General features: G+C 38.2%; 1 protein-coding gene across 4 annotated transcripts in view; it reads right to left on the bottom strand.

The window, feature by feature from the left end:
* lekr1 (Leucine-, glutamate- and lysine-rich protein 1) overlaps positions 1–20907 on the bottom strand; it is a 105087-nt gene extending 84180 nt beyond the window's left edge. Inside the window, exons 1-3 of one of the 4 annotated variants that reach the window (XM_026287736.1) lie at positions 20352–20906; positions 19666–19748; positions 13507–13721 (exon numbers count right to left, since the gene is read on the bottom strand). In XM_026287736.1, coding sequence (XP_026143521.1) covers positions 13507–13721; positions 19666–19748; positions 20352–20355 — 302 coding nt within the window. In that variant the 5' untranslated portion in view covers positions 20356–20906. Of the gene's footprint in view, positions 1–13506; positions 13722–19665; positions 19749–20351 lie in introns of all 4 variants that reach the window. The other 3 variants (XM_026287735.1, XM_026287737.1, XM_026287738.1) reach the window with 3 other exon arrangements.
* Positions 20908–26780: the final 5873 nt, after the last annotated feature.

Genomic DNA, 26780 nt, shown 5'->3' on the forward strand with positions numbered 1-26780 from the left:
CATAAAGCATACAGATTTTTCAATGCAGCATATTTCTAAGGGGAAAACATGATACTCTGATAAGCATAAAATGCACAACACTTTTTAAATATCTCTGCAAGTGAAAACTAAAGAATCTACTATAAAATCTGGTGTGTATATTTTTTTTCTGCAATTTAAAAATGCAAACTTCTTACTGATAGAAATGTATTGTGATTAAAGGCCGTGTTGCAGGGTTAATTTTTAAACAAATTTGTGCAGTTTGCTTTTTGGTAATAAACATTTAAACTGTAATCCATTGTGTTTTATGTTGTTGGGTATCATAAAACGGAATATAATACGAAAAAGTAGGTACTATCTTACAGCGGTTTACAACGATTCTCCTTTCCCCCACAATGCATTGCATTGCATCACATTGGAGAGAGAATTTACCAAAGCCCGCCTTGAGAGCATTGAGAGAGACTAGAGAGACGAGTAGTAGATGAGAGTATTCAGATAGCACAGATTATAGATAAATACATAGATAGATATAGATAGATAGACTAGATATATAGACAGATAGACAGCAGAGATGGGGACTCGAGTTTGAGACTCGGACTCGAGTGCGACTTAAGTCGCACAAACAGTGACTTCAGACTCGACTTGAGACTCGTCCTCGAAAGACTTCAGACTCGACTCGGACTCGAGCTCCGGGACTCGTGAACAATGTTAATTTTTAGTAAACGTCAGATGAGCTCGCTGTTAGAGTTGTGACGTTCGCGAACGAACCGATTCTTTTGAACGGCTCATAAACATGAACGATGGGAGCCGAGTCAAGGCTGGAGGGGAGCCGTTCTTTCTGTCGCTCTTTTTTCCTATGCGTGTTTCAGAGCGCGTGTTTCACACAGATGCACACAAATGAGCTCCTCCGCGAGACAGAACAGTTATAGGGGGAGGGGCGCACCCAGAGCAGGCCAACCCTTTAAAGCGTGATGATATTAGTTATTAGTTGTGCACGCATCCTTCACGTGAGTACTCCAGTGGAAAAAAACCTGCGTGCCTCTGTCATTGGGTAGGAGCGGAGCCATGACGTTTTGCACAGATATTCATTGCAGCCCACTTTGTTATTGTTCATTGACTTGAAGGGGCTGATGTCCTATTTGCAAAGTTTACAGTAGTAATAGTATGTAGACATTTCCATTTTATTTATTCTAATTTTATCTACTTTAAATATTTTTGGTTCTCTATCAAAATGTTCTTGTGTGATAACAATGTTCTTGTATGGAAGTGTTTGTAGTAAAAGCTGTTTTGCACAGAAATTCATTGCAGCCGGCTTTGTTTTTGATGTTTATTTGTGAGTAGGTATTGTATGAATAACATAAGTCAGCGTAGCTTTGTTCATTCTTAAGCCAGACAAGAGGTGTGCAGCTATACAGCCAGGACAGACAGAAGGCCATTACTGAATCCATAAATGCAAAATACAGATATTAACTTAAAAGTAAAGCTTTCTTGGTGTTTTTGTCATGTTGCAATAGCCTGTTTACACTGATTATATACCAAAATCAAAGTTGATATTGTATGCTAATAAATAGAGTTGTCATAATAACATATTACATGCTTTGAATTCCTTATATATAGCTATGCAGTGTTCTAAGCAGCTTGGATGGGTCGCTGTACGTGATGCAACATTTATTATAACCAGAGACTTAATATAATAAAGAGACTTGAGACTTGACTTGGACTCTAGCTCAGAGACTTGAGACTTGACTTGGACTCTAGCTCAGAGACTTGTGAGCATCTCTGATAGACAGATAGATAGATAGATAGATAGATAGATAGATAGATAGATAGATAGATAGATAGATAGATAGATAGATAGATAGATAGATAGATAGATAGATAGATAGATAGATAGATAGATAGATAGATAGATAGATAGAAAATATGACTGTTTGTAACTAATTTTTGGATGCTTATGTAGGGGGTTGTCCGTAGAGGGTTGTCTTTTAACCAAAAGTTGGGTCAGTCCATGGTCTGAAACAACCCAGTATTTTTTAGAGTGTAAGAGACCTAAAATATGGTCAAGCAGAATAATCCATTAACATATGTTTCATAAGCACTAATAAACAGCCAAAATGCTAGTAATATGCATGCTAACAAGTAACTAGTTAGTGAGATTCGGTCCTTAAAATAAAGTGTTACCAGTCGTATGCTATTTGCATTTTACTATTTGCATGTTGCATAGTTTGTTCGCTGCCGTCCCCCACCAGTACAATCTTGTGACTCATATTTGACCAGATATGAAGCATAAGTATGCCAGATTTATAATTTGAACCAGAGTCGGATAATAACTTGGCAGGGGTAATGTAAGCAAATGCCATGTGTTTGTCACATAAAGAACGATTAAATGAAAAAGTCATAATTTCATTGCCTGATTAAATTAGACAAGGACCTGATATATAAAATCAATACCAGTGAATCTGGTACACATCTGGATAACCTACGTGTTGCCGTGCTCAACGTTTGTCTATTCTCCCAACACATACAGCCTTGTTTTGCCAGGCATTGTGATCAAAAGAAGAAAGATCACACCATCTAAAAAAAAAAAAAAAAAACTATTATGCAACGATTAACAATTACGATACAGCAAAAAGTGCCGGTTCCGCTTCTTTCAGCATGCCGGAAGGCTCAGTGGGCTTCTCACCCCTCTGTTGAACAGCTCTGTGACTGAACGTGAGGTTTTGATCAGCAGTGTGAAGCTGGGGAGCATTAGTGTAATGAACACAGAACAGAGACGTGACTCATGGCTGCATTCCCGATCAGTTGAGAAGCTCAAAGAGCTCATTCTAAATCACCATCTTACTGAAAGAACCAGGCTACTGGGAAGCAGCTATGTGGAATATTCACTTCTCAAACCTTTGGAAATACAAAAAGGGTTGCTTTAATCATTGCAAAGACAAACAAACCTATCCTAATTAACTGAACTGACATGTATGGTCTGGATTAATTTTATTACTCAGCGCTGATGAGCAAATGAAGCGGTAATGTGAAAACAAGAATAGAAGTAGCACGCAAATTTTAAAGGGCAATGGTGTCAACTGGTGTGCGTGTATGTATAAAACAGAGAAACAGCCTGTCCTTCGCATCCTAAAGCATTTCCTTGATTATAATCATTGCTATGGCATCATTCATGGAAACCAAACATCATAAAACACAAACAAGATGAGATGCACACAAACACTGAGGCGAAACACTCACCAACACACACTCGCACACATAGGTCTTAAACGTCTGGCTGAAATATGAAAATCATATGCATCATTGTGTCACTCTCCTGCAAACCCACAATGGGAGGTTTTCAGTTTTTTATTATTTATATATATTTTTTTCCATTTACTCCTCTGTTGCTGCTGCCATTGTCATCGCAACTGTCGAGGAGAATGTGCAATGTGTGCCTAAAGCTAAATGTGTGGCCTGCTCGTGTTTTCCCAAACTTCCTCATACAAGCAAGACACACAAACGTATATCAGATGCATCTTATGTGCAGGTGGCTAAATGAGACCTCTGGGTTTGCATACACAAAATATCTCTCACATTCGTATAGACATGAGTGCGCACACGTACACAAAAGGCCTGGGGTTTGAGGTGATGAGGTAAGAAAGGAAATATATAGCTCTTGTTTCAGCTCCATCGCTTTCTATAAGGACACAATATACAGTACACCTGTTTGAAATATGAATGCAAAAAATAAAGTAGGAACAAAAGAAAGACAAAAACAAAGAAAGAAAGATAGAAAGAAAGAACATGCTCTAGTCTGCTAGTATGGTTCCTTTGTTTTGCAAATATATCCTGCATGAAAGGTTGAAAGGACGAAAGAATGAAAGAACAAATTAAAGGTTGAAAGGTCAAAACAAAGCAAGCAAGCAAGAAAGAAATAACATGTTCTGGTCTGCGAGACAGGTTCCTTTGATTTGGAAATATATCCTTTCTGAATATTCCATGTGAGACGAGTGGAATAGTATATTTGCATGATTTGTGCTGACTCAGACCCACAGCAGAGAGGATAATGGCCAGCCGTTCACTGTTTGCTTGGTTGCTAGCAGCAACAACAGGCCAAGGATGTATCGAAATTATTGTAATCTAATCATCACTCCAAAGGTTTCTTTGTTTCAGTTCAATCCGGTTGTGCTTTAGTGTTGCTTAATAGTCTTATGTGTAAATATAGAGTGAGACCACTGAGATTAAATTAAAAAAATATTAGTGTGTGAACGAACTCCAGCATGATCTGAGACAAGATTCAGTGAAAGAAGAACATCTGACCATCTGTCAAAGAGTCACATGATCAGTGTCACAGATTTATTGATTTGATTATTGACCTAGAGATATTTCTTCATTATTTAATGTCATACCTGTTTGAAATTTCTTGACATCCTGTTGGTTTCCAGGTTCAAATGGAAAACATCTCACTGTACATTTACAGATATGATGCACACACACACACACACACACACACACACGGGCATTCTTATTTCCACATTTGTGTGCTGATCTCTCTGTCACCACTATTACTGTGGACCAATTAAACTGACAAAGTCCAAGTATGAAGATAGATATGATGCATGATGGCATGCTGAACTACACACATACAAAAACAGCACAAATTAACTGAAAATTAATAATACAAAAAGTTTTAAAAAGTGTTGGTATGTGTGCTTCAGTCATCTATTTAAATGTCTGAAGAAGGGATGAATGAGCACAGAAAAAAAAATGGCGAAGTCAATCAGACAGCAGCTTAATTTCTTTCTTTATATATATATATATATATATATATATATATATATATATATATATATATATATATATATATATATATATATATATATATATATATATATATTATTTATTTGTTTTTTTTTACACTACAAGACTGGTAAAATCTTTAGGCTGTAAAATAGAGTAACACTCTAAAAGATTTTAAGATTTAAAAAAAAATTTTTAAGACGTGTCTTATCACCAAAACCACAGCATATATATATATATATATATATATATATATATATATATATATATATATATATATATATATATATATATATATATATATATATATATATACACACACACACACACACACACACACACACACACACACACACACATATATACCAGTATATACACATATATACACACACACACACACACACATATATATATATATGACACACACACACACACACATATATATATATATAAGCTCACATATTTAAACAATTGTAAAATTTAGCATTTTAATTTTATAATTGAAAAATATATATATTTAATGTCATTTTCAGCAGTGATTACTCCAGCATTCAGTGTCATATAATCCTTCAGAACTCAGTGTAATATGCTGATTTGGTGCCTTTTTTTTATATATATATATATTTGTATATATAAACAAAATAATAGAATGATAATTAATTCATCAAAAATTGTTGGTGGAGACTGGTCTCTTTGTAGTGTTTATGTGTTTCAGAGTAATCATTACTGTAGTGCAGAGACTCAGGAGTGTGATTTTCATAATCACAACATGAAACACCAAAGGCTATTTATCCCCTTTTCCATTTCTAAAAGATACTTTGCATTTTTAACTTATAGGCTGCAACTTAGATCATATTGCAGCACATCAAAGGAAAGCGTTTAGGGCAGTTCTGTGTTGAAGTGGCATGACACAGACCTGATTTGAATCTCTAATCATTCCGTTGACTCATTCAGAGCCTCTTCTGACAATAAAGAACTCCATCACAAACAGCCCAAAGAGTCTGATTTACATTCTCCATGCTCCCCTTTTAAACCTGCAGGTCCCCTGTAGGGCCCCAGACAGAGTTGAACTAGATGAATCTCTTCTGTAAACCCAGACCTCATCAGTCTTCATGCATAAATCCAATCCCATCATGCATCATTTGATCTTTCGACCCTGTCAATCACATAAATCTGACATGGATACTGATGCCCTGTGGGTGTGTTGGGGACTCATGAGTGGGCTTTAACTTTGTTTAAAGCTACTTTAATGATACCATGCTGATGGGGTCTTACTTAAGCCCTACAGGGAGGCCCAGGGGGTCATTTAAATTCACACACTCGCACAACTAGAAGAACCACTTATCAATAATGAAAGAAACCGTTGTGTGACCTCCATCTGAACTCACACAGACAGAAAACAGGAAATGCTCCACTGCTCACTGACTTAGCAGCCACATACAAAGCATCTGAGATAACATATATATAAATTATATAGTTGCTGCTTTAAATGTTTTATAGTTTACTTTATTTGATGAGTTTAAATGGAAAATGTCGACTTGACTTACTAATCAAATAATCTTTTACAGTGTAGATTATTTTTATAATAATACCGACTGAAAAATGCACATGTGAAGATTTTAGGATGATTTCTGAAGAGCAGGTACCACAGCTGGTCTGTCGATCTCCATTAGTTAAGGTAAGAACAAAGGTAAGCAGAACTCAGGCCTTTCAAAATTCATATCTCAAATCTAATTGAAGCTGTCAGACATAATTTCACAAAAACAAAAGCATTTTCCATCACTGAGAGTCCTTGCAAACGGGAATTAACATGTAAATTATCTGCCATCGAGTAAAGCACGTTCACACCTTGATCTTCTTATATTTCAGATCCTAATTAGAATGTGTAAGTATGTGTAAAGCATATGGAGAAACATAGCGCCCTTATATACTGCCCTCTTCCACTTCCTGCAACAACCACACACAACAAGCGTGTATTTGTGCTGGCGTGCAGTACGTGCAAATGCGCCTTTTATGGTGGCTGTGACACATATGCAATCATACGGCAATGCAAACACATTAACCCTCACACTGACAGAAGTGTAGCCATGCTCACAGGCTCACCACAGATACAGAGCATTTGGTAAACATGCGTGCAAGACATACCAAGATATCAAGGTCTCAACAGCTGAGTGATGCACTATGAGGAAGTGAAAAACCACCAAAGCCAGTACAGTGCTGTCAGCCCGATAAATCTACATCATTGCGAAAGCCGCACACGAACACATACACACTTAAAAAGGCATACATATGCTTGACAGCAACAGTTTAAAAATGATACACTTCAAATTTTAACATAATTTTGTTTGCTTGAAAGCTCCCTGTACAGCTGCACTCTAAAAAATGTATTAGAATTCCATTTTATTCATATAGCAGCTGGTGCTTTCTTTTTTTAAAGGAACCCTGCCTGCACCATTCTCACACCTCTGTCACGGATGTTGTTGCCCACTAAACTATCTACATCTACCACATGCCCTCTCTCCCACGACCCATTTACTGCCATCTCACATCTGCCTCTTCCTTTTCTCTAGCTTTGAGTTTTGCTTTGCGTCACCTCAGAGGGTTCACTAGCAGGTCACAAAACCAAAGTCAAACTGAACGTCCCAAATACGCCTAGAACTGTTTAAAAACAAACAAAAAAAAAGTCACTAGAATATTAAGCTGTGACCCATTTTTTCACACCTCTATCTCATTTAAAGGAGTTTTCAATTCATAAAAATAATGTCATGTTGTTCCAAACTCATAAGAAATTCGTTCATCTTCACAACACAAATTACAAAATTTTGATGAAATCCAAGAGCTTATTGAACCTCTATAGACAGCAACTGAACTATCATGTGCAAGCACAAGAGAAGTAGCGAGGACATCAGTAAAATAGTCCATGAGACATCATGTCATGATCTCAGTGGGGTCTGAAGCTTTTTCTGTCCTGGAGCACATGATTTAGGTTTTGCTGGCTCGCCAGGTGTTTCACTATTCCCGCTATGTTTTCTCCGCCCCTCTTGTTATCCCTGTTAACGTTTTCTCCCTCACCTGCACCCTGTCTTACGCTGATTATCTTCCCTTTATCATGCCCTTGTGTTTGCTGTCTTGTGTCAGTCCGTAAGCGTTGTTATAGTAAGCTTTCTCGTTGCTAGCCATAGTTTGCTGACTCCGTTTTTTGTATTTTTTCTCTCTGTCGAGTCGATCTGCTGTTCCTGCTTTTTGTTGTTGTGTTTTCCCTGCCTTGCCTCTCGTTACTCAGTAGCCCACATCTACCAGGCGGCAGACTCTACTTACCTTTGCATTGCCTTCGGACTCAAGCTACGGCTTTCTAGTGCTGATCCGCCACCTGTTCCCTGCTGCTGTGTGGCTGTTGCCGAAGAGATCACCAAGCTGGCCTTTCTTGCAGAGTGCTGACTGTCTCGTGCTCCAGTTGATTAAGTCCTCTGAGTTTTTTTCAATAAACGTGTCATTCATTCAACTGCAGTTGGATCCTTTTCCTGACAGTACGGACTGACGTCCTTCAGTGGGGTCATGAATCTAAGGTCACCTGCCATCCAGGAATCAGGAGATCCGTCAGGCAGTTTGTATTGGCTTGTTCTGTTTGTGCCCAGAACAAGGTCTCTAACCGTCCCTACATTGGCCAACTTCAACCCCTACCAATTCCCTCTCGTCCCTGGTCACACATTGCCTTCGATTTTGTCTCTGGCTTGCCTGTCTCGAATGGTTACACTGTTATTCTCACAGTGGTGGATCGCTTTTCTAAGGCGGTTCATTTTGTGCCCCTACCCAAACTCCCCTCTGCCAAGGAGACAGCCCAACTGGTAATTGACCACATCTTCCGTATCCATGGCCTTCTGGTGGACGTAGTCTCTGACAGGGGTCCCCAGTTTGTCTCCCGTTTTTGGCAAGAATTTTGTCGACAGATTGGGGCCTCTACAAGTCTGTCATCAGGGTTTCATCCCCAGACCAACGGCCAGTGTGAACGAGCCAATCAGGATCTCGAGCGAGTCCTCCGCTGCCTGGCGTTCTGTAACCCTGCCTCCTGGAGCCAACCGCTCACTTGGATTGAGTATTCCCATAATACTCTTCCAATAGCATCTACAGGTATGTCACACTTTTGAATGTTCTGTTGCTTACTTTCCTCCCTTATTTCCCTCTCAGGAACCCGATGCTGCAGTTCTGTCTGCCCTAGCCTTTGTTCGAAGATGTCGTAGCATCTGGAGGAAGGCTAGGAAGGCCCTGGTCCAGGCTTCTAGATGGACCAAGGCAGCGCCTGATCGCCACTGGATTCCAGCGCCCCGTTATGTCTGTGGTCAGAAGTTATGGCTGTCTACCAAGGACCTGCCTCTCAGGGCTGTCTCTTGCAAATTGGCACCCAGGTTCATTGGTCCATACCAGATCAAAAAGGTCCTTAATCAGGCTGCGATACGGCTCAAGTTGCCCTCCTCTCTTGGTCTGGTTCACCCTGTTTTCCATGTAGCCAGGGTTAAACCGGTTTTAAGGTCCCCCCTTAATACCAACATTTCTTCCCCTGCCCCCTCTCCCCCTCGTCTAGTGGATGGTTCTCCTGTCTATTCTGCTAGGAGATTACTAGATGTTTGTCGTCCTGGCAGGGGTTTTCAATACCTGGTGGACTGGGAGGGTTACGGTCCAGAGGAGAGGAGTTGGGTTCCGGCTCGGGATATTCTGGATCGGTCGCTGGTCAATGACTTCCGCCGTAAACATGGTAAGCCCCTCCATTAAGTCGCCTGGTGGCCTCCTTGGGGGGAGGGGGTACTGTCATGATCTCAGTGGGGTCTGAGGCTTTTTCTGTCCTGGAGCACATGATTTAGATTTTGCTGGCTCGCCAGGTGTTTCACTATTCCCGCTATGCTTTCTCCGCCCCTCTAGCTATCCCTGTTAACGTTTTCTCCCTCACCTGCACCGTCTTACGCTGATTATCTTCCCTTTATCATGCCCTTGTGTTTGCTGTCTTGTCAGTCCATAAGCGTTGTTAAAGTAAGTTTAGTCATTGCTAGCCATAGTTTGCTGACTTGTTTTTTTTTTTTCTCTGTCTAGTCGATTGGCTGTTCCTGGTTTTTTTTTTTTTTTTTTTGTTCTGCCTTGCCTCTAATTACACAGTAGCCCACATCTACCAGACGGCTGACTCTACTTACCTTTTGCATTGCCTTCGGACTCTGGCTACGGCTTTCCAGTGCTGATCCGCCACCTGTTCCCCGCTGCTGTGTGGCTGTCGCCGACGAGATCACCAAGCTGGCCTTTCTTGCTGAGTGCTGACTGTCTCGTGCTCCAGCTGATTAAGTCCTCCTGAGTTTTTTCAATAAACGTGTCCTTCATTCCACCGCAGTTGGATCCTTTTCCTGACACATCAGTGGTTCAACCTTCATTTTATGAAACTACAAGGATACTTTTTGAGCGCAAAAAAACTAAAAATAAAAAACTTATTTAACAATTTCTGCACTTCCGTGTCAGTCTTCAATGCACGTTCACGAGAGATGTGGTAAACTGTACTGTTCTCATGTACAACACACGTCAAAGACTGACACAAAGGTGAAGCAATTGTTGATTTGCTTGCACACAAAGTATCCTCGCAGCTTCATAACATTAAGGCTGAACAACTGATGTCACATGGACTATTTTTAAAACGTCCTTACTACCTTTCTGGGCCTTGAATTTGGTAGTTGTCTTGCTGTCAAAAAGATCTCAGCTTCACATGGCACTTTTAAACCCAGCATTACCTGCTCCGATATCAACACTTTTAGTCTCATCAAAATTGGCTTAAAATGATTTGAAATTATCATCCGTGAGTCTGGTTTTAAGTGACCACTCAGACTTCTCCGTTATCTGGCTCAGCTCGTTGTTCATCTTCAGTTCTCTCTTCACAGCAGTTCAGTCAGTGTACTGTTTGAGTAAATGAATTACTCTGTGATATTGGTTTATTAAGTGTCAGCCATGTTAAAAAAATGAACAGCTTAAGTAATTTGTGGATTAATGCTTATTGGAGACGCGAACAGTTTCAACCGTTTCAGTTCGATTTGGTGAACTGGTTCAAGAAGATCTGGTTACATCGAGTGATTCGTTCGCGAACCAGATATCACTACAATTCAGTGTTTGCGCTCATAACCGACCCGGAAGAGAAGACCATGCTGAGTAAAGTTGTAGTTTTTGCTATTTTTGGACCAAAATGTATTTTCATTGCTTCAAAAAATTCTAACCGACCCTGTGATGTCACATGGACTACTTTGATGTTTTTATTACCTTTATGGACATGGACAGTATACCATACATACATTTTCAATGGAGGGACAGAAAGCTCTCAGACTAAATCTAAAATATCTTAAACTGTGTTCCGAAGATGAACGGAGGTCTTAAGGGTTTGGAATGACATGAGGGTGAGTTATTAATGACATATTTTTAATATTTGGGTGAACTAACCCTTTAAACTGCTTTAAAACCTTTTTTTTTTTTTACCACAACGATCTACACTCCATACACCATCATTGTAAAGCAGAAAAACAGGTTTTTAACATATTTGCAAATAAAAAAAACTTATTGCATAAGTTTACATACCCTTATCTGGAACAGTTAAAAATTTAGCTCTGGAGAATTCATTTTGCTTGTAGTTGATACTACATTTCAAGTGAAGTTAACCTATGGCAAATTCAATTGAATGGGCATGATTTGGGATGGCATACACATCTTAATAATAGGTCTAACAGCTGATAATGCATATCAGAATAAAAATCAACCACTGAGGTCAAAAGAACTGCCTGCAAAACTCAGAAACAGGTTTGCATCAAGCCACACATCTGTGGAAGAGTTCAGAAAAAAAAATTCTGCTTCAATGAAGGGTCACAGAAACATGTAGTCTCTGTTACCCTTAATGGAAGAAGATTGAAACAATTAGGACTCTTCCTAGAGCTGGCCTCCTGGCCACAATCCTGTTCAAAAACATCATCAACATCCCCTCCAAGAAAATGCAGCTGCCATGGACTAACAAAAAGCAGAGAAGTGACATTGAGTCCTCATTTCAGGAGTCCACCACATACCACTAGCAAACACACAACCCAAACATGCACGCTTATGCCTGCTGCTCTGTCGTGTCGGGTCTGGAATGTGCTGGGTATGAATGAATCAGTGGGGCCGATCTAGAAACACGACTGCTGTGCTGTTTGGTTTTTCTCGTGAGCTTACACGGACAACACAACCTGCTATTATTATCAGCAACAGCGGGAGAGTGAGCTGAAATAGGATCCACAATCACACACTCGCTTTGCACCTCTCTCCTCATTCTCTGAATTTCTGTCTGTGCTAAGCTGCGGAGGCGTAGGTGTTGAGAGGTTTATTTTTGATTGCTGTGGTGGTATAATTATGCCTGGCATTCACGTCAGCTGGAAGAGAAGACGTACGCATGCACGTCTCTCCCATAGTGCCTCAAGAGGGAAACCAGACCTACGGAGCTCAGGGAATGAGGAACTATTCACATATACAAAAATAGATATACATAAAGTGATCACACTCACACGTGTATTCATACACATCAGGGGCCTGGATTCCCCGGGGCCGGTGATGAGAGGGCCCTACTAAGGTTATGCAGGGCAGGGATTCCCAAACATTTACTTGAAGTTTCCATATGAAATTTTCCTAGGGTATATCCCAGATAAGTCCTATAAAACAGTGTCATGGACCCTTTTTACTTCATTCTGTATACAACGATCTGTGTCTGCAACTGACACACCAATATATGTTTGTACACCTGTTGACTAGTACATAAAAATTAGTTTTTTAGTCAAAACCTGACTCACTAACTAGTTTGACTGGATGGGTTGACATGTGAATCCAAACACTGTAGCACCATAAATAGCTAAGAGGTGAGTGGATGCTGTATGGAGTGAGAGACTGAATGTGTGTTATGCAGTGAGCGTAAGACATTCTACATCAGGGAATTCATATATTTTGGCCTGTCTGCACTTGACCGCTTTGCAGCTGGTGACAGAAAGAGCACAGAGAGAAGCAAGAGGAAAATAGGTGGTATAAAATCATAGTTCCTCTGCAGTACTGACAGGTTATACACTTTTAAGGGGAAGATGGGATTTGATTTAAGAAGTCTCTCTATTTGCCGCAAGTTTCTTTGATGGTTTACTGCAGTGGATTTTGACTCTTTTTGAAGAAAATGTTAGTGGTGACTGGCTGCCAGTCCAGAACCTGCTATAATGCTGGAGTGCGATAGGAGAAAATCATAAGCTGATTTCTCTGTACAAAGAATGTTAACGTAATACTTTGAGGATGCAGCACTAGACGGCTCGTGCACCAGATGAATGCTGAATCCCATCAATATGGGATTCACCAAAATTCATCTCATGCACCACGGATGCAGTATGTGTGCAACCTAATATTATATGTTAGTATACTTACAGCCAAATACTGATGTACTGTAAGTAGAGAGCACCAATCAAAAAGCAGAACTTAGGAGACACCAGAAAAACACATTTATGTGCTAAAAAATATATTGTTTTATGTTCATAGAAGGCTGATGAAGTAACTTGGGCAGTTTCCCATTGAGAATGGGAAACAAATTTCTATCTGGATATTTTAGATCGGTCATGGGCCCTGTGTGTCACCTGGTTGCCCGTTGATGGCAACATTGCTCAAAAAGTTGCCCAGTGTATTATCAGCCTTATAGTAATGATTATGTGCAGTCATGGAGCTGTGGCTGAGACTCACGTTTCTTCCTGCTGAAGCACAGATGTCTTCAGCTCCTCCAGATGAGTGTAGGCTTCTTGGAGCTCCTCTCTTAAGGTTCTCTCTCTCCCCACACTTCCTCTCTCCTGCTCCAGCTCTCTCTCGACTTCCCGCAAACGCTCCTGCAGGTGCTGGAACTCATGCAGGATCAAATAACTTATGCCACAGTAACGACAGGCCTTCTCAGAATGATCCATCTGAACACAAACACAAATATAAACACAGTCAACCTAACACAAATATTCACAAATCTGTCTCCCCATCTGTTTTTCTAACCTATCTATCTATCTATCTATCTATCTATCTATCTATCTATCTATCTATCTATCTATCTATCTATCTATCTATCTGTCTACCTATCTATCTATCTATCTATCTGTCCATCCATCCATCCATTCATCCAACTATCCATCATCTATCTATCCGTCCGTCCATCCATCCATCCATCCATCCATCCATCCATCCATCCATCCATCCATCCATCCATCTATCTATCTATCTATCTATCTATCTATCTATCTATCTATCTATCTATCTATCTATCAAATAACTTATGCCAGAGTAATGACAGGCCTTCATAGATCAATTCATCTGAACACAAACACAAATATAAACACACTCAAACTATCAGAAATATTCACAAATTGATATCTGTCTGTCCATCTATTCATCATTCATCTACCCATTTATCCATCCATCTACCTACCCACCTACCTACCTACACATCTGCTTAGTGCTCTACACATCCATCTACTGCAGTACATACCGACCTTTCATCCATCTACCCATCCATTTACTCATCTACCTATCTTCCCATTTATCTGCACAACTATCCTCCTATCTATCCATCTATCACACAACTATGAAGCCATCTATCATAAACCTAGCAACACCACTTCACACACACCCAGAGAGCGAAAATTAGTCACTGATTACATTTCAAAGACCTTATTTGTGCTATCATATAAGTCAGTTCTATACACCGTTGCACTTCACTGAATCCAGTGGCAGCTTTATAATGACCATCTGAGAATGACAAACAACCAAGCCTTGCCACTCCTCCTGGGACTGAAAGAGACCTGTCATCGCAAATGCCACACCAAAGCACACTAAACCTTGATCTGAACAGCACAATGTTGGCAACGTGTTTCCCTTTCATTTAGGTTTGTGACTACGAGCGACAATTAACAGAAGAGACACAGCAGTTTCATTTTTATTTTATTTTTTGGCCTTAGTTTCTCTTACACTTACTGTAAGTGATCATGTTTTCATGATGACCAGCATGCAGCTGTGCGTCAGTCATTTTACTGTAAATATATACGGTCTGTGACGCTTTCTGATTATAGTGCTTGTGAAAAGAGAAGTGATAGAGATGTTCTTGCTGAGCAGAGAAACCAAAGGAATTATTTGCATTTGTATCGTGCTTTCTTTAACCAGTCATTTTCACCCCTTCACTCTTTGTGTATTTTCAGGTTGGCTGTTGTGCTGATCAGCTCATAGACTCATAAATAAGTCACTTTTGCTTTAATTAATCATACGGTGATCATGGCTGGATTTTTCGCATGCACACAAATGCAACACTAGGCTTTATGAGTTTGACCCTGTCTCAGTTAAAGCCTGTCTGTGATCCCGCTTACCTAACTGTCTAAACACACACACGCAATCCTCTGCCTCCCGGAGAAATGTGAACATTTGCACGAAATCTGAAAGCCCTGATCCCCCCGCTCGCTCTCCCTCACGCATTCAGAGACAGGCACGCATGCATTGGCTTAAACACACACGCACATACTGGCCTCAGGGGAGGATGTCTGCCACCAGTAGGAACGTGTTCCCTTGACAGTGATGGCCCTCGGGGAGGCCTCTGCCCCTGGCACTGACACATTCGCTTAGCGCTCATACACACTGCCCTCCTCACACACATGCTTACACACATACCTTGTACTGAGCTGGATGGATATTCCAAGACACGGAAGGCCCTGTTTCTACATTCCTTCTCAGGGGAAAAATATAAAAGTTCACTTTGTATAACCTTCAGTGAATAAAAGAAAAATCGCACTTTCCGATTCAGAAAGTCTTTGACTGACAGGTTATGTCGGTCACACGTTTTTAAAAGTCAAATGAAAGGCGCAGTGTGTAATTTCTGCGCTATTAGCAAAATTGCAAATAAATGACTTCGGATAAGTCCTCTTTTTCCATTGTCTGACAAACAGGCAACAGTCTCAAATAATGCCACTGTTGGTGTAATTACTAAAACAAATACACAGCAGTTCCTTTTAATGCTGCTATTTGTGCAGAAATTACACACTTCCCATTTAAGGTAATTTAATGTAAGCCTATTTTATGTCTTTTTAATCGATATGATGGCCCTAGGACAAGATGAATTAAACATATGAGTCATAGCAGGGGGGCTGAAAATAACAGCAGAGGTCTTATCAAGGAAAGAGGCATAATTAATTTAAATGGAACCTTTCTGCCTTCATCAAGCATCACGGGTTATCGTCTCATGCACACCGGGTAGGAAAGAGCAGTTTACGTGCCATGGTCTTCAAAAACAGACCCCTAATCTTGTTTTCGACTCACCCCTCCCCTCTTCTCATCTGCCTCCATCAAATCCCGTGTCAGAAATGGGTCAGTGTTACAGGCACGCAACATACCCCCAGTTCCTTCACAAATTACCAAACCCCCTCCGACCGTTACATGAAGCAACCGGTTATATATTTCATCTGATAAATCTGTATTTAAATCATTTGGGACACAAAGATGCTTGACAAATGACAGAGTTAGACCTGAATGTGTACTTTATAACAGTATGTCATGCAGTATTAAAGGGAAATTGGAAAGGGAACTTCATTTGGACAACTTCCAAGGTCATATATATATATATATATATATATATATATATATATATATATATATATATATGATTTTATGATTTTATGATTTTATGTATGTGTATATAGATATATTGTTTGGATGGATGGATGGATAGATAGAGACCGCAGTTAGAACAAAGTTTAACATTAAATACTTTTTGTCATCTTAACGAAGCAGAATAAGGACCTCAAACATTGGGGACAATTTGGCCATATGTTATATGATAGTTAAGGCTCTGTGAGTAAATAATTCAAATTTTGGGGTGAACAATCCTTTTAAGGTTGTTAAGTCTCAAGAATCCAGAACAACTGGCCCCAAAGTGATTTTCTTTTGTTTTTGATCTTCTCTCATCTCCTACTACCCATGAAATAGTCACAGACACTGCTGATCAAGTAAAAGCTAAGGAATTTCTCCTTGATTTTTTCCCTAATTTCACTAAATGATGTTTCCGAGCAAGTGTGTGATTGGAGCATGAGAGGATGGTTCGTGACTGCAGCATTGTGGAGTTTCAGGGAGATAAAGACCCCCCGTGGTGCTCACTGTACCATGAGCCAATGCTGAGATTCTCATCTGGACCCACAGTGCCAACACATTACATGACAGCAGGATGGCTGTTGAGAGGGAAATTGGGGAGGGGGAGGTGTAGACTAGGTCTTGGGGCAGGGAGGGGGCAGACGATGGCCTTAAGCAGTCATGGGTGAATTTGACGCCTGGATGAGTTCTCCCAATTCCCTCCTTCCTCTTCCGCCTTCACGCACACTTCCTCGCGTGGAGGGAGAAGAAGGCAGTGGCTGAGAAGAATCACCTTTGACCGCATGTTGATCTACAGCCCAAAGCACACAGAGAGTAACAAGCTGGGACCTTTGTTTTACATTGCTCTTATGAAAGAAAAATAATAAAACCACTTAATTTTCTGCTATGGCTTGTGTCATTCATGCTTTGAGTTTAAGCCATGAAACTATAACTATAACTTTTAATTACAAAATATAAATATATTATTTCATAATGGTAATAATTATATATTATTATATTACATATTTCCTCTATGTAACAAAACAGAGGTCACTGTATCCCTCATAGTGACATATACTTTAAATCAATGTATAAAAATTAATCTGCATTAATTTTGTGTACCATTCAAAAGTTTGAGTTCAGTTTATATATATATATATATATATATATATATATATATATATATATATATATATATATATAATATGATTTTATAATAGTTCTCTTTTTCACACCAAGTCTGCATTTATTCGGTTAGAAAACAGTAATATTGTCAAATATGATTACAATATAAAATAACTGATTTCTATTTTATATATGAATACATTTTCGAATGCAGTTTATTCTAGCCATGCACTCAGTGTGACAACACACATTTCTTATTATTATCACACACTTGCGCTGTTTATTACACTGTTGTAAAATTATAAATGCCTTTACTGTCACTTTTGATCAATTGAATGTGTCTTTTTTTAATAAAAGCGCTAATTGCTTGACTGACTTCAAACTTTTGAATGGTAGTGTGTATGCATGACATAATTTAATAAACAAGCAAATCTCTAGAAATGTAATTAAGAAACACATCAAATGAATTTTCAGAAACTGGGGAAACAATTAACATAAAAGGTTTGAGACTTGACTTTAATCAGAGACTTGTGAAAAGTCTGAGCCAGTCTCTACTTGAAATGCTTCCTCTAATAAAAAATTTTTTACTTGCGTTTCCATGGCTTAACATGAGTAATAGTTCGCGTATGTTTCACCATACGGAGCTCTGGACGGAAAACAAAAATCTTTAGACATCCTCAATAAATCTCCGATGGCAAATTTTCCACTTAGGTAAAAGTGGAAGATCATTCTTGCCGTTTAAACCACATGCTTTGTACTGCAGTTCCTGATTAAGTTACCAGCTATACGCTTGTTTTTTTCACACCAAAGCCAAAACATACTTACATTTTGCACTAGATGAGTGTTTGTTTTTACCCCAGCGTAAGATGCACAGGTGAGAGACGAGAGAAGGTGTTGTTTGTGAACAGAGGGTGAGCAGAGGGGGACCTGAGGATAGTATCATCCCATTAAACAGGCAACACATGCCGCCATTATCCCCCCATGTCTCCCGAGGTAGAAAAATGTGGCTGTTTTTCGCGTCCCATTCATTATTTAGAGAGCAGCAGAGCTAGAGAAAGGCACAAGAGTGAGACTCAGTAGGATCTCCATCATTTCTCGTCACATTGGAGCCACTTGCCACGCTAACATCAAAAATAAATAGAAGAAAGGCTGAAAATCCTAACACAGGCGGATGTGGGTCAAGGAAAAAACAGGAAGCGAAACAGAATCAATAAATGAGAAGTTAGAGTAGTTGTATCTGTGCTTAATAAATGTCAAACACACTTTATAATTTTTTATTGACATCTGAGACAATTTTTTTTTTTTGAAAAACACTTTAACGAGGCACATAAAAATAGCTAAATTAATTGTTCATAGCCCAAGGATAATAACAGGCGTTCTTGACCTTGTGTTTACCCTGTGAGTGGCACGCCATGAATCTGACACGGAACACAATACTAAAAAGGAGTTCATTTAAATGGGATCCTCCCTATGTAAAGACATTTCAGAAAGCAAGGGCATCTTAGGGCAAAATGCGCACATGACTTCATCCAAAATCCAAAATGGTATCTCATTGACTTGAGTTTCAGTTCCTTCTTTGAATCAGAGAGTAAACATATTCGTATGCATATAAATAGCAGAGGTTCCTGGTCTTAAATATACAATATAACGCTTTACAGTAAGTAAAAAGGACGTCGTTCTCTGCATTACTTTTAAAGAAATAAATCATTTGGCATTTCAGGAACACTGATCTAATGTTTTTTATATGTTAAATAGCTAAATAAAAAAAGGTAAACTGGTTTAACAAGTGGTTTTGGTGTTAAGAGAGAAAAATGCAGGTGGAATAGAAGGCAAATGTAGAAGGTCTGAACATTTTCACTACACAAAGTAGGTTTTGATAAGATACCTCCTCTGAATGACCCAGTGCAACATGACCTCTTTAGGACACAAAGGCACCTGATAAATCAGACAGAATGAATGCTGATCTTCTCATATCTCTCGCCAGCTGCCCCTGAGCATAACGGATCACACAGGATCAAACTTCCCTCTGTATGTAATTATAAATGGAGCACAACAGCAACAAAACTGAGAACCTATGCAATTATATCTGCACAGCAGGGGTGTAAAATCTGTGAAATGAATGTTGTTTACCTGCTGTATTTCCAGGGGTAGGGGGTATGAAGGGATGTTTATCTCCATGTCTTCTTTATCAGCTGTCTCCCTAGGTGTCTCCTCTGTAGGACAGAAGAAAAAAAATGACAGTTTTACTGAATTTACTGATAATACAAGCCATCACATAAGTTCATGTATTATTTAGTAAAATAATATGAATGTTAAATAAAATAAATAAAAATATTATTTCAATTCTAAGTTAGTTGTCAATCTAAAGTTAGTTGTTGAGGCAGCATTCCCCATTTTCATTCATGATGTACTAAAATATAACTAAAATAACAATTAATAAAAACTACACAGGCATATAAAAACGTCAAATATACAACTAAAAACTATTTCAAAATAGTACGTACTATTAAATAATATTTAGCATAATAGTATCACAATGATATTAAAATGATATTGTCTAACATTTAATGTAACCAGAGCAATAATATTATTTCCTATTATTCCATGATACTAAAACAGATTTAGGAGTCCAATGAGTTTAATTTTAAATCCGTTCGCTATTAGCAGAACAGCAAAAAAAAAAAATAATAAGCTAACGTTAGCCTGAACAAAAGAACCTAACGTTTTGGTGGAATGCCTGATAGCTTTTCAGCAGCACGTTACTGAAAATATTCTGATTTAAAATGTATAATTCTATACAAAAAGTATTTACATACCCATTATTTTGCTACAAACGGTTGAACTCGATTGTTAAATCAATGCCCGTGAAAAGCACGCCTGGTTAGGGTGAAACTTAAGCGTTATGCAGTCACCATGACGACAACGCGCCTTTCTACGCAAACAGCGTAAAGAACAGGACGCTCTTTGAACCGTTTGAACTGGGTGAGTGAGTATTCTCAGAGCGAACGAGCGTGATTCATTTACCCAACCCACAAACTGACGGTACAGCGTTTATTTAAGGATCCTCCTTCGAAATATTGCCCTGCCCATGTTTCGCTTCCTTCACAGTTAATAAAAAATAGGTTGGCGAATGATAGTGAATCGTGTCTAAAAATGCAGATGAGCTCAGCTTTGGTGAAGGATGATCCGCGTTTACAGCAGAATAGCGAGGATGCGTGTGATAAAAATAAAACAAGTGGGCTTTGAGGGGATTTTTGAGAGAAAATCCTCGAAACCCCGTCCTTATGTGTCTCTCAACGCTAAACCCTGGAAGACACGCAACGTCCGGGCACTCGGGCAGAGCGCATTCTGCTCGTAAGGGCTTGGATTTTATCCTTTCAAGATTTAATAATAATGTTACAGCTAATTCCGTTAATAATAATAATAATACATTATTATATTTAGAATATTAAATAGTATAGACACACTGCCTGCTTATGAATCGGTTGATGTCATGTTAATCCAATAGAAAGCGACCACTGTTAAATGGCAGTGTTCCCTGGAGGACTGAGTTCATCCAGGCACGCTATGTGAATGGGGAAGTGTGTAAAGTAAATAGAAGAACCTTGAAGAAAGGACACTGAATGAGTGTGTTTGTGTGCGTTAGGATATGACTGAGAGCGTGCGTGCGATCCCATGTGCGTGCCGTGGCGTAAATTTGCGTGAGAGTAACGTTACGGAAGGAATGGGTGGAGTCTAGAATAAAAAAATCTAATGAAAATGCTCTCAGATTGGTTTAGTAGCCTCATTTGTAAAATACACATATTTAGCGGTATTGGATACGTCCCTATTATTTGACTGTTTTTATTTTATTTTATTTTATTTTTTTCTGCTGTGAGTTATTTACATTTATTCATTTATTTAGCAGACGCTTTTATCCAAAGCGACTCACAAATGAGGACAGTGGAAGCAATCCAAAACAACAAAAAAGAGCAATGATATGTAAGTGCTATGACAAGACTCAGTTAGGTTAACATAGTACACGTAGCATGGGCTTTTAAATAATATAATAAATAAAAACAAAACTGCTAGAATAAAAAAGAATAGAGTAAGCTAGTGTTAGAGGTCTTTACACACACACATATGTATATATATATATATATATATATATATATATATATATATATATATATATATATATATATATGTGTGTATATATATATATATATATATATATATATATATATATATACACACACACACACACACACAATTGCATAATAAATGAAAAGAAAATATAATACAAAAATGTTAAAAAGGTAGTTAAATTTTTTTTAAAGAATAGAATTAGAATAGTCAGTGTTAAAGTTAGAGGGTCAAATAAAGTGTGACGTGTATTCTTTTTGGCTCATTAAAAATTAACCTTGCTGCCGCGTTCTGGATTAATTGTAAAGGTTTGATAGTTATTTAGGCTGTTTATGGTATTATGGATTCTGTTTTTGAATTTTGTATGTCAGTAAAGGCTGAAAAGTTGTATGTTGAAACAAATAACAAACCTCAACGAGTCTATTTATTGCATAAAGGAAAATGTGCCCTACTATATATAACAGACCGAGTAAACAACATAATAAAATGTTGTGACAAATAATTAGCATATAAACACAGAAACGCACACAGATATAAATATATATTTTATTTGATCATAGATTAAATATTCAAGCAGTATAGACTGTGATTTGTTATTGTGAAAGAAAAAATCATTTAATTGACTTTACATGATATGCTTATGGAGCACGCCTGCTTTACTTAGAACTGCTTTGAAGTCTGAATGAGATATGGTTTGGGGCCTGAAGAACAAGATGTATGGGTGACAAGGGGTTCGTGCAGGCCTAAGTTGGGCTCAACTGGGACAACTGAACAACTCAACTCAACTGAACAACTGGGAGACCCAAAGACGCCTGTCCATGACCTAGAAGGTCACCATGTCCTTAAACATGAGGGCCTGAGTCTTAGAAGTATGATATGGTGGAATGTGTTTTTGACTTTGTGTGGAAAAGTACAGTTGTTAGGAGATGTAACCTTGAAGGGGAAGAGGTAGAAAGGTGAAAGAAACCCTCCCTTCTTTGTCGCACCCTGCAGAAGCTCCTGTTTCTGTATGACTGTCTGACCTTTCTTGCAAGAATTAAAACCTTTGAAAAAGACAATTGAGCTAGTTTGTCTCTTACGCGGTGAAAGTCAATTTTATTTTGCCACAACAGTTAACAGCACAGCTCCTGTAAACAGTGGTGCTAGCACTATGCTATTTTAGGAGAAAAATAAAAAAATATAAAGTCTAATTAAATTACATATACACCTACTTTATTCTGAAAGAAAGCTTAACATTCTACAGTTGATAGAATATTCCTGTGCACATATAATAAATAAACTTTTTTTTTTATTATTTGAATAATTATTAATGTGTGTGTGTGTGTATAGTATTTGTAAGTGTAAATAAATAGTGTTTATATAACCCCCCCCCCCATTTTTTTTTACAAATATAAATAAATAAATTATTAAATAACACATACCAGCTGTCAATAGGGTTAAATAATTAATCTATGAATATGTGTCAAAATGTGTGCTATATGTTTAATTGTATATAGTGCACGTTATTTTGCCAGATAACATTTTTTCTTGTTTACTCATTCTGATATTTAGTGGGGCATGTTTTCTTTGTGCAGTAAATAGGCTTGCTGAGGTTTGTTATTTGTTTCCACACAAAACTGTTCAGCCTCGCGTTCAGTCCTTGGGGATTTGTGCCTCCCAGGGAACCTAAACACCAAATGGTCTTTTCGTGCTGTCTGCACGCAAACGTGTGTTAACCCAATCTCGCAAATCAATTAAAGCTGATGGCCAGTGTGTCGCTTTCCATATCAGTGACTGCTGTTCACTTATCGCCCAGTTCCGTGAGAGAGTGCTATAAAGTACAAGGAACCTGACGACTGACGTTGGTTGGGCAGCCTCATGAAAGCAGCCTATTATATGAAATAAACCCACATTTAAAGAGAATTGAGGAGTGGGGTGAGCGTTATGTAGCCCGTGATAAATTAAAAGAGACAGGAATATGATCGTACATTAATTTACTCTCATAAAAAAAGACGGTTATTGGCTAAGAATAGGCAATAGGCTTAAACGTTACGCACATTTTTGAAGGAGACAGCTGAACTCGTGCGTGTCTGTGTGTTTAAAGATGGAGGAAGGGAGATTTAAAAGAGCCCTTGTGAATAGATTTGCATGAGAAACACAGAGGCGACTCGGCTCCTCTCACGGCAGCGCGTTGTGTTACACATTTAAGCGGCGGATGTCGTGACAATCCCCCGCCGTATCAGTTCAAATAACCGCTGTGACTTACTGAGCGTAGTCACGCATCAAGCACAGGGGGAGTGGCATAAACCACTGCGTCACAACTGCCGTAAATCCTGCCTGTTCGTCATCACAAAGAAAACAACTGGTGTAAAATGTGAGCTGCATTATGTTATTTGTTGCATTAAAAGAATACATATTATTTATAAATATGATCTTGTCTGAATGAATGTATGACTATATATATATATATATATATATATATATATATATATATATATATATATATATATATATATATATATATATATGTATGTATGTATGTATGTATGTATTTATGTATATATATATGCACCACACATTTAGTAATTTAGCAGACGCTTTTATCCTAATTATTTTGTATCCGTGTATATTAGCAGTCGAATCTCTTTCACCTAACAATTTACTTGAGGTACACCTGAGATATTAAACTAATATTTTAATAATTAAATATCACATCTGCAAGTTCACTAATCCCTACAGTTCTGTAGTACAATTCATTCATTCTTTCATTCATGCATTGTCTGATAAAGATGTGTGATTAAAAGAAAGAAAGAAAGAAAGAAAACGAAAGAAAGAAAGAAAGAAAATGAAAGAAAGAAAGAAAGAAAAAAGAAAGAATAACTGTATATGTTTCTGGAAGTTCTTAGTTTTAAATCACATTAAGGAAGAATCAGTGCATAATTGCAAGCACGTCACTGACCCTCATAACTGACCCCGGAGACAATATACACATCAGAGCTGTAGTTCATGCTGAGTTGCGTAATTAAAAAAGATTAAAGAACAGGTTTGGACTCAACATGGTGACCTTAGATAAACTTTAATGCATCATGTCAAAGAATGGATTAAAATTTCATTGTTAATCATCAACAGAGTGTGCCTGGAGTAGATAAACCACGGAAAGATCTAAGCAATGAGGTTTTCTTGTCAGCACATTATCCTCTGCCCGGCCAGAACAATCGATCTCAAATGACATGTAACGGGCAACATTCATAGGCTATTTCCACTTGAAATTGTTAACCCATAACCATTCGAAATCCTGCTATGTCTCACAATGTTCATATCTTGGGTGTTCAGCTATCAAAATTTCACTATACAGTTGGGTCAACGTTCTTATTTGCATATTAATGAAGTCAGTAAGTTAAACGAATGCATGCAGGCACACAACCTGTTTAAATAACCAAAGTAAGCACTATTTAGTAATTTGATTGTTTGTCTTTTGCCACACAACTCACTGTAGCTTAGTTTAAGCACCACATTTAGTGTTGGCACATCAAAAGCATCATATCTGTTAACACTCTCTGGTAGCAGTATTTTCATAATATTACAGGATTTAATCATATGCTTATCCTTTTTTTTTTAAGTTACAAATGTGAAGCATTGCTTTACCCAGGATTAAAGTGGCCGCAACACATGTTTTATAAAGACAGGACTTGTACGATCTTGTTCATATGTCTGATTTCCTGGTTGCTTAAAATAAAAAAGCTAGCTAAAATCGGTCCAGCAATAACTAACCAGTCCAGTCATTACTCTATTTATTCCATTACCTGAAATCTCTTTACATAATAGAGTACAGAAGATTATCAGTCCACAAGATAACCCTTCACTCTTTTCCCATTCATAAGCATTCATCAGGTTTTTGAAAGAGCTCCAAGGCAGGCCTGCCACTATCTTCCTCTCCCTCAACTGCGACTGATTTAGTGGGCCATTCTCTAGCCAGTTCTCCCAAATCTGATCTGTATCAGCACCTCTCGGTTGGGTTATCTCCACCAGACCACCCCTGAGGTAGGCAGGAAAGAGGAAAAACAGTCTTCTAGCCCTGAAAGAAAGAGATTCTATTGTGAGAAGGCAAACACTCTGAGTGACAATAGCTCCTTCAGTGGATCGGCTATTGTGTGGATGTTTACTACTAAGCTCTGCGAGAGACCGGTGGGAAAGATTGTTCTGGAAAGCGGAGAGGATTAAATAAGACTGATTGAAGTTGACAGTGAGGAAGTAGTAGTGTGTGTCCGCTTGATTAGAATCTTCCATGTTAAGTGTGGCATAATTGTGCGATGCATAATGATAAGGCAGGTTTCAGTTTGCTCCTCAATGTAACATAACTGACTGATCATATCAGGACGCGTGAAGCTTTCTGAACACTATGTAACAGGTGACCTTTAATGATTGTTTCTGTGGAACAGGTTATCTTTGTGAACGTTAAATGGTTGGCATAGAGCATCATTTGTTTAGATTAATATTTCACAAGGTTCTTTGCATGTAATGTTTCATTAATCGAGGTTCAGCGTTACTGCAATGCATAAACTCATATGTGATCCTATACCCCAAAACCAGTCATAAGTAGCACAGGTATTTTTGTATATTTGTAGAAATAGCCAACAATACACTGTATGGGTCAAAATTATTGGATTTTCTTTTATGCCAAAAATAATTAGGATATTAAGTAAAGATCATGTTCCATGAAAATCTTTTTTAAATTTCCTACCGTAAGTGCAGCAAAACAAATTTTTTTTATGAAAAATATGCATTGCTAAGAACTTCATTTGGACAACTTGAATGGCAATTTTCTCAATATTTTATTTTATTTTATTTATTTGCACCCTCAGATTCCAGCTGTTCAAATAGTTGTATCTCAGATTAATTTTGTCCTATCCTAACAAACAATACATCAATGGAAAGCTTATTTATTCAGCTTTCAGACCATGTATAAATATCGATTTCGAAAAAATAGACCCTTATGACTGGTTTTGTGGAGCATGGTCACATTTCCAAAACTGTTCACATTCAAGTCACCATGGAAGCATTAGAGTAAAAGTTCTAACTTTTTTACGACAATTTAAATGTATTTCTTATTTTAAACTTTTCCTCACATTAACTTTTTATTT

Source organism: Carassius auratus, chromosome 18, assembly GCF_003368295.1.
Source record: "Carassius auratus strain Wakin chromosome 18, ASM336829v1, whole genome shotgun sequence".
NCBI classification, from domain to species: domain Eukaryota; kingdom Metazoa; phylum Chordata; class Actinopteri; order Cypriniformes; family Cyprinidae; genus Carassius; species Carassius auratus.